The following is a 14,396-nucleotide window of genomic DNA, read 5'->3' as shown; positions in this document are numbered from 1 at the left end:
GTAAAAGGTCGGATCTACAACGCGTCGGTGAGGGTAGTTCTGCTTTATGTTTGTGAAAACTGGTTTCCGAGTTGAGGATGTTAGACGACTCTCTGCCTTTGATCATCGTTGTCTCCGAAGGATTGCTGATATCCCATAGCAACACCATGTTAGTAATGCAGAGGTTCGGCATCGTGTGTTCAGGCGCAGAGACGATAATTCAATTGGTGTCACTATCTTGAAACATCGACTTCGGTGGCTTGGACATGTTCTACGAATGTTGTCCCAGAGAATTCCACGTCGTGGACTATTTGCCGACGCTGGGACTGGTCGGTAAAAGCGGAGAGGTGGTCAGTGTATGATATGGTGTCGGGGTATGAAAGAAAGCTGCACGGGACTGGCTTCTGTTGGTCTTTCACGACTCCCTGGCTGGGGTCCGAGAGATGGTGCAACACAGTGGTTAGAGACGTTATCAGATATGGCTCAGAATAGAAGCCAGTGGCGATCCTGCTATAACCTCTTACTTTCTTCATAACAAGTGGTTGTAACTCCCTTAACTGAAGGAATTCTTTCTGATTGTACCTTTCCGTTCCCCCCATTATTAATATTATTACACTACCATACACTAATCTGTGGTTGTTATTCTTCTTTTTTTCTTATGCGCACCTTCTTTTTTTCTTCACATTCTGGTGTCCCCTTGTACCAATATTTATGTGTTTAAATAAATAAATATCCATACTGTTAACTACGATCCCTACCACACAAGATTCGATCGCCAAATAACATGAATAATAAATCGACAGGTTTCAGTTTGTGATGCATCGATAATTCCACTTCATCTCAACAATGACAACGGCGGAGAGAAGCAAGAATACTCTTGTAAACATGGTACTAAAAAGAAAGGAATTTTGATGAGCGAACAATCTAAAACTGAACGCACTTAATAAACATAAAATTTATTTTATTTATTTATTTAAACACATAAACATTGATATAAGGAGGCACCAAAAATATATGCGCCACATAAATCACTTGAGGGCTGGGATACTGCCCGGGTGCCCAAACCGGAACAGGTAGTTTCCTTAGGGAGCCACACGCGGGGCCTTTGACCTAAAGGTTTGGTCCACAAGGCAGTGGAACAAAGTCAGGAGATGCAGTCCCGTGGTAGCCGGTGACCAACAACAGGTTCATACACCATTTGTCCTCTCAGGGTACTGGAGCCTATGTACACCACTGGTTTGGAATCAAGGTTTTCCAACTCCCCTAGGTGGGTCCTCCATACCCAACAACTCAGTTAAAGCACTGGACAGTCGCTCTTCCTCCTCTCAATTTCGTAAACAACACCCCCGCCGTGAGGAGGCAGTGAGTAGGACTTCCCTGACAGTGGTGGTATGCACGTGCCCATGCGAGAGCATTTCGAGGGAGAGAAATGACTTCCCACTCTCGGCCGTACCAGGGCATTGCATCATACACATAAAAATAAGTCTGTTTGAGCGATTGACTAGCCGGGCTGCTTTGAAAAAAACAAAATGATACTTGATTTGATCATCCGAAATTGAGGATTAATTCAGCCGACATTATTATCATAGTAAAATAGCATGAAGACTGACCAACTGTTGTTTGGTGTTTAGGATTCAAGATGATAAAGTTTACTCTAGCCATTTGAACAATAGTTAGATAGAATCATGAAGCACAGCAATAACCACCTTCACGGACATTCTGAAGACGAAAACCAAAATATTTTTGAAAGTCCTGTAGTCGATAAAACTTCCTAAATACAAATATATACTATCTTATAGATTATCACTAACTGATAGATTTTTCGGTTGCATTATTAACAAGTGAGACTCACAAGAACGAATACATCATTATAAGGTATTTCTATGAGTTTTTTCGTTCTAAAATCCCGAAGTAAATATTTGTTGAACAGAACGGTAAGATCTACACTAATCAAGCTTATTGATGAATGAAATTTTTCCTAAATATAAGTTCTCTTCAAGGTCACATATGCATTATTGATCACATCAGAGTAGTATAAAAATGCGGATTAGTGTTCTATGAAACTATATCAGTCAGAAATCGCACAAAATTTGCAAAGTAAAAATTACAATAACAAAATACGGAAGAAAACATAATCTTGTTAAATTTTAGTAAGACTGTATTCACAAAAATACATTTAGTATCGGCTTGCATTTATGATATGGCTTTCTTGATATTAGCACTTGACAAAATTAGATTTTAACAATTTATCCCATAGATCTAATAAAGACTTGAGTGTATCCACCCATTGCCGGATTTCCATAGGTGTAGTAGTCTCCACCAATTGAGACATAGACCAATGGATTTTTTCACGTAGTTCTGTTAGTATACTAATTTCACTGCATGCATTTGTTGAAGTTTTTTTATTATCGGAAAGCGGTTTCATCTGAGCATCAGTGGATTTCTTTGGTAAACTACAGAGATACACAAAGATTGTAGAAAAGTATTATATCAAAGAATATTGTTGCTTTAATTAAACACTTTAGCAATAGGTAATTTGTACAAACACGCTTATACACTCTGTCTTACAACATAGCTTGGAAGTCTTGTAAAACAGGCTATGAGGTGTATTACGGGGCATACAACTACACTGATAAATAGAACGAATATGGTTGAGTGATGACGGTTCTTGCTAACAAGCTCGAATAACATTAACTGTAAGAAATGATATTACTAAATTGTCAACACTGAAGAACATCAAGTGTAATCCCACAATTCACTGGTTAAGGATTAAATGCCTATAAATTTCCAAGCCGTTGTTCCAAGACGAATATAAGTCATAATAGATGACTGCGAAATCATCCACCCCACTTGAGTGAAACTACAGGATAATCGAACTTCAAGCAATTCAATGATGTTTGCTGTTAAAAGAAGCCCTGTGGTCATACTTTCAGATCATAAACCACTGCTCATAATTGTTGGTTCTAAGAGAACTACTGTAATAGACGGCTATCACTGCCGGTTTAATTAACAGATAGAGCTAAATATTATGCAGAGTAGGTCACCTACTTGCTTAAAACAGTGTTACATTGTCTTATCAATCCGTGATGAAGTTATATGATGCAGGTATTGGAAGTGTGGCAAGTTGACTAGCAAGTAGTTAGACAATTCCTGTTTACGTTGGGGATGGACTGATCAAGGGTATACCCATGATAAAAATGTTGAACTTACTGTGACCAACAATTTTTGTGTTTCGTGACGTCAGAACATCTACGGCATCGTGCTTCAAAATAGAGATTTATAAACAATCACTTCAGAAAAATAAAATGGCCGTAAATAAGAATGCTGACAACACCAGTTGATTAAAATCTTGATAGGCAACTATATAAAATTTGTACCAAGTTCCAATCCCAAACAATATAAATTGGAAATAATTAATATCGGTAATAGATAGACATACTGCTTTCACCATTTGATTAAACGCTTGGTAAAGTCGCTCAACTGATGTTCATATATTAATTCATGTCGTTAACTCCAAGCTAGTTATCACCGTATAACAAGAACTCCATATTATGTTGATCATTAATTGCAGGATGATGCTATGGTTCGCCGGCTTAAACACCTGACTTACAACCATTGGAGTGAAAAGTTCAAAACCTGCTCCACTGACTTAAGTTCAAGTAGCTAGGTAACAGTTTTAGTCGAGCAGTCATGAAAAAAAATCTATGTGTATTCATGGAGCATAATCAAAGCTATTTTAATCAATCATCAAACTGGAGTTAAGTCATAACTGTTTTATGACAATAAATATACATACCCAGTGTCAACATCACTACGAAATGGTGACGATGCTGTCGAGAAATTTTGTGATTTGTTCAGTAAGTGTTGGTTACCTAACAATGGTTCTTTAATAGAATTGGATTTTTCCTGATCAACTTCTAAGCAAGCTACGCAATAATACTGACCATTTGGTTGTTGGAAAAGAATGGTCTGAAAAACACAAAATTTGATAACATGATACAACTAACCTCACATTTAGGACAAGATTCGTTTAACATTCTCCATCCTTTCAAAAGATACTGACCCATAAGATTTGAAATCTTATCAGAACGTTGACGTTTTTTGATGTCACAATTCGCATATGACGAATCATGTAAAATGTCGTTGTCTTCAAGAGATTGTGAATTCATGATAATCTGAAGTATATTCATTAAAACATTTAAGCAATAACATTTGTTAGATAATAAATATTTACGTTTTCCGTAAAATAAGTACCTAGTTATGAAAATATGCTATATAAGCAAGCGTCGGTTAGCAGATTCAGCTGATACAATGGTGAAAATGATTGGAAGAACGTGAATCATGAGTACAGATCGAATTCAAACTAAGGTGTACTATATGGTGTACCTACACTGGATTAGTATCTAGAAACAAGTTATATGGATTTGATAATCAACTGTAACTTCTTTTGAGTCCTAACACAAAAATATAATGATTTACTTATATTCCAAGTACAGATTTTTGTACTCAGCTTGACTTACTTTTTTTACACGATAGGCTGACGATGGTAACAGGATACCCAGACGATTAGACGGAGCCTAGCTAGTCCAGTATTCTGACCAATAAGCCACCACTCGTTGTTTCTAACGTCCTGATAGCGAAAACTTATAACTACTACGTCTCAAACGAGTTGAGTTCAGGGATCATGATGACATTCATCTCTGAATTATGGGAGCCCCAAATGACATCTGTCATACCAATGACAATCTGTGGCTTGTTACTGACCCAATTCTAGTGTTATTTCCTGAGAATTTAATTATTTACATATTTCTATGGCGAGATACCATTTGCCCTTACATGCTGCTTCCTATCGCTAAAAAGTCCTTATTCTGGCTCCTAACTATACAATTGATTGTGAAGCCTTCCCGTTCCCCTCTGAAACCCACATCACAGACAAAGTCTTTGCTGAGATCTATAAAGACTACACCTACATAAATATTTTATATTTACATCTTGTTCAATTTCCATGGGTTAACCTCGCGAAAACCATGTCCTTTCCTGAAAATATCTCCATACAAGTGAACTGAGGGAGAAGCACAAACCGTTTCCACTAATTTAACCACCATACTAACAAGACTGATCGGACGATAGATATTTAACAAGTTGTTTTCGAGGCCAAATTAATGATGATATCCTTCCAATACCTAGGCTTCGACTGTTTCAGTAACATCGAACAACATTCAGCGGTGTGATGATTGCTTTGCCGGTGTATGGATTCTGCTACGTAACAGAATGAGCAAAGACAAAACTAAAGGAGAGTTTTATGTTGAATACACATATTATTAGTGGCTTTATTCAATATCATATTATTTGTACTATGTGGACTTCTCAGGACAAGACATTTCAAGTTTCTTTTGCAAAATGTGAGATAAACTGATAACTGCGAACATATATACGTAAGTTAAGTGAATAATTTACCTGGAATCAAATGAAACGTTTTTTTAAGATTCGGATTTGTACAATCTTTTAATTAAACATATTTGGGAGTACAACAACTTAAGTCGTTGACTAGATCGACTCTAACAACTTGTTAATTAAATACTATAGTCGCCAAATAAATTATTGTAGAGATTTTGTATCTCAGCTTGAGTGCATAGATCCTAAAGGACTCACACGTTCTTGTTGAATTAAACCTCAATTGAGGTTTAATTCAACAAGAACGTGTAACTTACCAGAAACAGCAAACAGGCTTCTACGTTAACTAACTAAAATTTATAGAATATCGAGTTAGATCAAGTTATTTTTATCCACGACTGAACAGTAATATCAAAATATCTATGTAGCACCCACACACTATTGTTACCGCGTAACGTCCAATATTAAAAGACTTCTCAACATTAAATGATCCAATTTGTTGAGTGACTACGATGCTCTGGTGGTTCTTCACTATCTAAATCTGTCTATAAATTATTTACCTCTAAATATGGAATGATTTGTTTATTTGTCACCGTTGGAGTCTAACCAGAAGGTGCTTGATGCGTTATAGGAAGATTCACGGTGGTGTAAGAAGGGTTGGAATAGAGAACAAAAAAGACAATCAAACAAGCTTATACAGCACAATTAAATTTATTACGGAAAGAATTACCGATTAACAAAATCCTACTTCCAAAATGTAGCTTGTAACAGATGACGTTGTGCGTTACTAATAGTGTTAGGTGTTAAAGGATGATTCTCCAGTGTGTGGTTTATGTCAACATTTTGATATCAGCTTCTCCACGTATCACCCCCTAGAAGTTCTATCATATTGTTGCCATTGATAACCGGTCCAATAGGTTGCAAAATCTGAGACACATAAGGTTTGAGCGTTAGAGAGGCTGCATTTCAGCTCCGGTGTTGAAGAGGAGACCAGTGCATTCAGAGGATCTGTCGGTAGATTTATATAAAGAACTTAGTATATCATTCCGTAAGTCCCCTAGCCACCTTGGCCTACTAATGTTTTCTATTTTTGCTAAATGGTTTTTACTTTCTACAGTTACCAGGTATGAACTTAAGTACGGGAGAATTCATTAACACTAGTGTCCGGGCTCTTTTTAGCGCAATACCAGGAAAGTTAAAAAATTCGAAGATGTTTGAGCTGGAATATATATTTTAATCATCAGCAAAGGTATAGTGTGGTATGTTATTTATCCTCTTGAATAAATGGTCAAACTAGTTGTTTAGATTAAAAATGTTGTAATTCTTAATTTCATGCCATTGCACAAATTTATGCATAACATACGACACTATGGTTGCTCTACACGGTATGTATGGAGCAGCATTCATGGTTGAAAAGAATACATGGAACAGGTTGTATTTAAGTACTGTGTATTTCCGAGGCAGTTTAGGATACTTAAAAAGTTAAAGAAAACAATAAAGCTATCGTAAGAACCCACCTACGTATTATTTTGTAACTAGCAGCTTTTTCTCGTTTTGAGTTCGCCAAAATGTAACTGGTAAGTGTGTAGAATTATGGTCTACTATGATATTAGTACTGCTCTAATAATAGACCTAATCCTAAATTTGTAGATTTGTCATGATATAACTGCCTAATCTATAAGATCTTACGTGGAAGTCACACCATCGACTGCACCAACTCACTGTATCGTATCAATTACCAATGCATGATGTAGAACAAGGTTAGGCTAGAGAAAGAACAATATATTTAATATGAATAGAAGACATAAGGTAACATTCAGCAGAGACCACGCCTGCATGGCCGAGCCATGCCATTCGATTAACTCCAGTCCATTCAATTCATTGTTCGCGCCTTCTCCATTGTTAGGTATTTCTCCACGTTAAATATTGAATATCTATTTTCTGAGTAGTCTCGTGTTCACAGCTTTGTGGATTGTGTGACTATTGTCCAATGCCACTACACTACTCTCCCACCAGAATCAACGTGATGTTGTTTCGATACCAAATTGGATGGGATCGTCGCGCGCCGGAGGTTACCAAGGATAATAAGAATCCTCCGGGTATTGGTAAGCTGAAAGATAAATCAAAAAGAAAGCGGCAGCATCTGGTCGGGAAATACATGTAATCATTTTAAAATATCTGCCTTCATGCTTAAAACGCTTGAAATGAAAATTTGTGTGAAGATTATTTGAGCTATAAAAAATGGGGTTACAATAATAGTAATAATAATAATAATAATAATAATAATAATAAAACGATGCTTGTTAATAGCCGTTGGTTAATAACTTAACGTATAGGTAGTAAGTATTTTGTGTTTAGAAATATTAAAGCGATGAATATTGTAGAAATATTATTATTGGTATTAGTTTTGGTTTAAATTATGAAATCAAATAACGATTATGCCGGTAAGTTGTCCATATGGGTTGAATTCCAATTGCATCTGTATTAGTAGGCTAACTGAAGGAACAAAAGTATACCGTGGAGAAGAATTCCAACTAGTGTTCCAGTTAGTTTGATACGGTTTATTTAGTTACGGGGAGATTTTCTCAACCTCATTTTTACTTGACCGTGATAGAATTTAGTAATACTACTAATACACATGAATGTTCATCAAAACACAATTTAAATACGTGAGTGATGATTATATGAATTTTGGACAGATAGCTAGTAACAAATCGTTAAGCATGAGTGTATTCGTAAGAGACATGCTCTAGACTCAATGTTCTGATCTGTGGCAGACTATTTATTTATATTTATACTTGCCGGCTGATTGGGCATACAAGTTAGTTGCAATTATGCAGTTTATTATAAGGCGGAATACGATTTAATTGAGATATAGTGGTTATAAGTTATTAAAATCAGTTAGGCCTGTGTCATATTACGAAGTGATGTGGTGCTGCAAGATGTATTTAGCTAAATAAGTTTTTACAAGATGATTAATAGTGAGTGATGCTCATGTGATTATCAGGGAGTACATAAGTTGTAACCAGGGGGAGTACACTCCCAACTTATGTCTATGATAATGGCTTGAACCTTAGTCAGTGTTGAGGTAAATCCGACATTGATGTTTTCAGTTTGCAGGAGATTTGCTCGACTGCTTATACCGATTATTTGCATGCATGATTGTGTCGCTAAACCATCAATTAGACTGACAAGGTTTCGAGATATTTACTGAGTGAGCATCTGATAGAGAAACATACTGTAATCATCTGTAGTGAATGAAGATAAAAGAAAAAAAAACCCTAGTGATAATTATAAGTCAATTTGCTGACCGATTTTGTTAATAGTTTCATTAATTTTATCAATCATATTACGTGATCGTCAAGTCATGACAATGCTTTATGACGATATCCCGAAACTATTATGTTTAACTAGTTATAGTGTTGATTGAGGATTAGTCAATGGAAAAATAGGTATTGTTGCTTTAGGTGATTCGAAATCATCGGAAATTTATAACGTTAAAGAATCCGAGACGCCTAATTTAATTATAAATTTTGATTCAGAAAGATTCGTTTAGTGTTAATTCTAGTAGGCTACGGAGTTTTGATTTTAAACGTTTGTTTAGCCAACAGCTACCTAGGGATTTAGTTATTTTACTAGTGTAGTTGATAGTACCTAAATTTTTAATCTTATTATCTAAACTATGTTCGCATTTTAGGCTGCTAATATGATAAATCAATCCATAAACCCAAATACGATTAGCGACAACGACTATGATGGGTTTATTGATAAATGTTAAAGGCGATTCAGATGATTCCTAAATTTAGAAAACATGAAGATATAGTGTAACGTATGTGCGGGCCAGGTTAACAAGCAGGTTGTTGACGTATTTGACAATTTAAAAATAATGAACATAACCAGATAAATAAATTCCAAGTTAAGACTGTTTGTGAAACTTCAGGCAGGAATATGACGCGTTATAAACATTCCATAAAAAGTTACTGCATTTAACCTAGGGACACTTACAAATATATAGCAAAAGGAACCGGAAAACATATACATGTTAAGTAAAAAAAATCATTAAGTAAAATAGTTGAACTCGCCTGGGTTATTTTTGAAAATTAGATTATCCAGTGGACGACATATATAACGCCATTCGTGAGTAGTAATGATCCAAAAGCATCCAGAATAAAACATGCAGTATGGCAATCACTTCCAGGGTGCTTGATGCTGTTGAGGTTTTTGGGACTCGCTCTGATCAGAACAACTGAATGAATCCAGATAATTGTGTGTGCCATTGAATGAGCCATCTAAAATGAATTTATGATTGCAGAAAACTTATAGCTGGAACTCACCGTATTTTTTGGAGAAGTGTCATCCTTGTTGTTTGGCAATGGAACTCAAGAATATGAAATTAGGCAGGCAGTGGTCGGAAGAAAAAATATTATGGGATAGTGCATAGTTTAAAACAGGATGAAGTGTTAAGTGAAGGAACACTGAGAATTAGATCCAGATAACTATTTAGCCCTTGGTTGCATTGTTAGTCGATGTATATTTACGCTATTTACAGGTCATATTTGTAGAGCTTGATGTTTAAACAAGACTATGTCGCTGAAGCATGTAAATGCTATTAAAGCTTGTTAACCAACCATCAAAGCTAATTACTTGATATAGACGACCAGTTTTTAATATCGATTGAGCTAGTATGTTATGAGAATTAATCAATATAACATTACGATAATACATGTGAGCATCAATCAGAGGACTATTAGAATATTGGGTTAACATAAATATAAAATCGATCGAGGAAGTTAAAGTGGAAATAAGGATTATTTGTAATAGGTTGCGTTTCTTTAGTCGGGCTTACCAATGTAGAATTATGGTCTACTATGATATTAGTACTGCTCTAATAATAGACCTAATCCTAAATTTGTAGATTTGTCATGATATAACTACCTAATCTATAAGATCTTACGTGGAAGTCACACCATCGACTGCACCAACTCACTGTATCGTATCAATTACCAATGCATGATGTAGAACAAGGTTAGGCTAGAGAAAGAACAATATATTTAATATGAATAGAAGACATAAGGTAACATTCAGCAGAGACCACGCCTGCATGGCCGAGCCATGCCATTCGATTAACTCCAGTCCATTCAATTCATTGTTCGCGCCTTCTCCATTGTTAGGTATTTCTCCACGTTAAATATTGAATATCTATTTTCTGAGTAGTCTCGTGTTCACAGCTTTGTGGATTGTGTGACTATTGTCCAATGCCACTACAAGTGTACGTTTGTTCGGTGTCATATATGACAATACAGTCATGTAATGTGTGGAGCAGAAACAACTGACAGTCATATACAAAATTTAATGTCGGATGCCTGGTTTTCAATATCAACTTCAGTTTAACGCTGTGCAACAAAGAGAATACTAAAAATTTCTGCGAAATATGTCTTTGGTCAAGAGTGTTATTTTGTTGATCACTACCTATGATTTATATTTTAAATTTTATTAGGGACTCGTGTAATCATGATCTTATATTACTAAGTCTTTTCCGACCAGGTCTTTGTTATATAACCCTGATTATCAGTTACGGAATTTTAATATGACACCGCGAGATACTTTGCCATACCCAAAGTTACAGCTTTGAGCGTTGGAGCTTTTGCTACCCATAAAGTGACTGCTGATAAATGTTACTTGGATCACTGCATATAGGTATCTGTTAAGAATATGTTCATGTCATTATGAGCTATTTGGAATGGTGATTCAAATGTATGTATTGGTGTTTATTTTCAACCACCTTGATGGTGAACATACGATAACTGAAAACATTTACATTCAAGATTTGGAACTTAGAGAAAGTCAGAAAAATGGTGAACGCGGGAGAACTTTATCGGTTTGACATGACACAAGCATGGAGTGTAATCTCCCTACGTAACCCATTCCTTTTCATATTACCATGTCCCCAACCCGTGATCTTTGGCCGCAACCACTGATTCCCTCTGGACGAGTCAGTATAGGCGATGATGTGACATCCACATGAGGTTTGATAAACTAGGTAGTCCTTCCGTGCCTATACGTAACCCTCGTTCTATTGATAAAAGTAACCAGACTATTAGTGAGCAGGTCTTTATTTAGATCTCAAGATAATCACTTTGATGCGGGGAGTTACCCGTTCAAACACACAAAGCTTCTCAATATTCAATGTACAATATCAGGAACTGTAGTGCCTACATAAAGTACGGATGTGAATGAATACTAGATCTCTATTGTTTTGACAAATACTTAGTTGTCTGAAGTCAACTCTTAACCAATCAACCTAGGATGTTACATTATCTTCCTCCTAGAATCGACTTCTGTAGGAACGTCGGTTAGATCAACCTATCTATCAAGAACACCTACATTCTTTTTCCGCAGCCCAAAGGAGAACTACCAACTCGTTCATTGTTTGACTCTCAGTCAATACCGACCAACTTCGTCGGCGATCCACGATAGCCCTTAGATGTCGTTATTTACTGGCTTGTCATCTTATCTTGTAGCATTTAATTTCTTAGACAACTATCGCTGATGGTTTGTTACGTGCCCTCTGCATGGTGATCAGAGCTTGTAAGAGAAAAGAGGGTGAGGAAATGAGACAAGAATATCCGAGTAAGTGCCACGAGCTGGCTACAAGACATCATGTTGGTGGGGTACGATATTTCCATACTCCGTCCGGCTATCAGGTGTTTACTCATCTACCTCTTAAGTCACTCTCAAGTAAAAATTTAAAAAGATCAAATCAGACCTGAGGAACTGTTCCACTGCCTGCATAAAATAATGAAGTACAAGAAAGAAATACACAAATATAATTGATAATTGTTCGGTTGAACGTTAATAAGTAACACTAGATGACCGTATCAAATACAATTAATTAGGGATTGTAATTATAGCCCGAAACGCTTATTCTCATATATAAAAAGGCGAACTCAGAGAAGCGATGGAATTCTACCACTTCTGATACAAGAATAGACTGCAATGTTCCTGTAGATGTGGCTTTTTAGATCTAATTAAAGCCTTCAGTAAGGTCTCCCAATCTGGTGTTACATTCAAACTTGAAAGTTTTGGATTCCATTATACAGTCGCAAATTAGATAAGTAACTTTTTCCATGACAGGAGGCAAAGGGTAAGGATAAATGAAGCTCTCTCCTCGTAGGAAACTGTAAAAATGGAGTTCCTCAAGGCACAATCTTCGGTCCTCTTCTCTTTTTACTTTATGTAAATGGGTTACCAACTGCAGCAAAATCATCCGTTTTACTCTTCGCCGATGACATAAAGATTCGGAGAATCATACACAGTATGTCAGATAGAATAGGATTACAGGACGATCTTAGGTCAGTGGTGGCATGGATGAACAGCTGGTCACTAAAAGTAAATCCTAAAAAGAGTGTGGCGATGCAATTAAATAACCATGATAACTCGTATCGCTACACAATATGTGGATTGGTGCTACCCAAAGTAAGAAACTATAAAGATTTAGGAGTCATAATGAGCAGCGATCTCAAAACTACGAGTAACTGTTAGGCTGCTGGTGCAAAATGATACTGGGTATTATGGGCTATTCGTAGATCTTTTCGGTGTTTGATCAGGGAAATATTTAAAACAGTATACCTGAATTTCGTAAGACTGCATTTGGAATATGTAATTCAGGCACCGAGTCCTTGTTCCAAGTATGAGGCGGATATGCTAGAACGAGTCCAACGACGAGGGACGAAAATGGTACAATATCTATCTGGCCTATCTTAAAAAGACAGACTGAGACACCTCAACCTATTTCCGTTATCTTACCCTAGAATACAGGATGATCTAATATTAGTTTACATTACACTGAATAATCGCCTTGGCATTAACATATCTTATTATTTCCTTCCGTCTAGGATTGATCACTTGAGAGGATATTCGAAGAAAGTTCAAAAATCGAGATCAAATCGTTTACGTCTGAAGGTTCGTTTCTCGCACAGAGTAGTGAATTACTGGAATCCTCTACCGGAACACGTAATATCAGCATCTTCTGTTGATATACTCAAAACGAGATCGAAATTCCACAGCGGTACAAACTACAAGGAAAAGTATAGTTCGATAGAACTCCTATCCTTATTACTGAAGGCTGATCCAATTTATGACCCTGAATATATGATGACCGCATCTTATAACCGGGCTCGTTGTAACGGGGTTAAAATCATCATGTATGGTGTTGTTAATAGGTTCTGTTTTTCTTTCTATTGCAGGGTGACCAATGATAAATGCTTCGGAAGAAGAAGAAGGGCAAACTCTGGATGCACTGGACTTACAAGATGACTCATAAGAATATTTTGTAAACTAGCTTTCCTTTCTGTACATGGCCAGCAAATTTTAACTTTCAAATAAAAAGACTCGTGGCTTCCATTCCGTGTCCTCTCTTGGTATGAAGTCTTCAGTCAACATTGTGTGTTGTGGTTTCAGGTCTTCTCCGCCTTTCAGTGACTCTTGATTATGCGTGTTACATTGTAAGTGCGGATGCATGAGATTACTCACCAGCCCGTAAAAGTGGTATATGCGGTGAAGGAGAAAAAGTAAATCATAAAGAATACGAGGATCGAATATGTTTTTGATGTTAGCAACCATTTGATGGCTTGATGTAAGTATGCACGTTATATTAAACCTACACCTCAATTCATCTAGGTAACGATTTGGTCTACACCTTACAAGTGTGCAAGTTCTATTAGTCATGAGTATTAATAATAATTAATCAGTGTAAGGAGATACTGCAGTCATGTTGACTATAGGCTGGTGGGGTCTATTGGTTAAGTTTGTGGTCTAGCATTCAGGAGGGCAGAGATTCGATTGCGTCTGAGGTCGGCGTTTTCGTTCATAAAACACATAAATACGATGTTCTCTGATTATATGTTACTCAGACATGGGGAAATACAACAATAAAAGGACAGGTTAATAGGCCGAAGTGCCCTAACAAGTCAAATCAGAACTCCGCGTTAGCTGCTCAAAGTCTGAACGGTACAAGTGTTTTT

General features: G+C 36.6%; 1 protein-coding gene across 1 annotated transcript; it reads right to left on the bottom strand.

The window, feature by feature from the left end:
* Window positions 1-415: 415 nt before the first annotated feature.
* SSSCA1 (Protein ZNRD2) lies at window positions 416-5,849 on the bottom strand. The gene is made up of 4 exons (XM_051210274.1): window positions 5,809-5,849; window positions 3,987-4,154; window positions 3,776-3,948; window positions 416-2,432 (listed from the first exon to the last, which is right to left on the bottom strand). Exons 2-4 carry the CDS (start codon window positions 4,146-4,148, stop codon window positions 2,195-2,197), a joined length of 573 nt encoding a protein of 190 aa, XP_051070247.1. The 5' UTR covers window positions 4,149-4,154; window positions 5,809-5,849; the 3' UTR covers window positions 416-2,194.
* Window positions 5,850-14,396: the final 8,547 nt, after the last annotated feature.

This window comes from Schistosoma haematobium, chromosome ZW, assembly GCF_000699445.3.
Source record: "Schistosoma haematobium chromosome ZW, whole genome shotgun sequence".
Lineage (NCBI taxonomy): Eukaryota > Metazoa > Platyhelminthes > Trematoda > Strigeidida > Schistosomatidae > Schistosoma > Schistosoma haematobium.
Note: the sequence above shows the minus strand (reverse complement) of the source record. Positions and strands in the feature narration are given on the sequence as shown.

Excerpts from the sequence above, each read along its gene's own strand:
- SSSCA1 (XM_051210274.1), bottom strand. The coding sequence starts at position 4,148 with ATGAATTCACAATCTCTTGAAGACAACGACATTTTACATGATTCGTCA. Across the intron at positions 3,949-3,986 it reads AATCTTGTCCTAAATGTGAG|ACCATTCTTTTCCAACAACC; the intron begins GTTAGTTGTATC and ends TGTGTTTTTCAG. Across the intron at positions 2,433-3,775 it reads CGTAGTGATGTTGACACTGG|TTTACCAAAGAAATCCACTG; the intron begins GTATGTATATTT and ends GTATCTCTGTAG.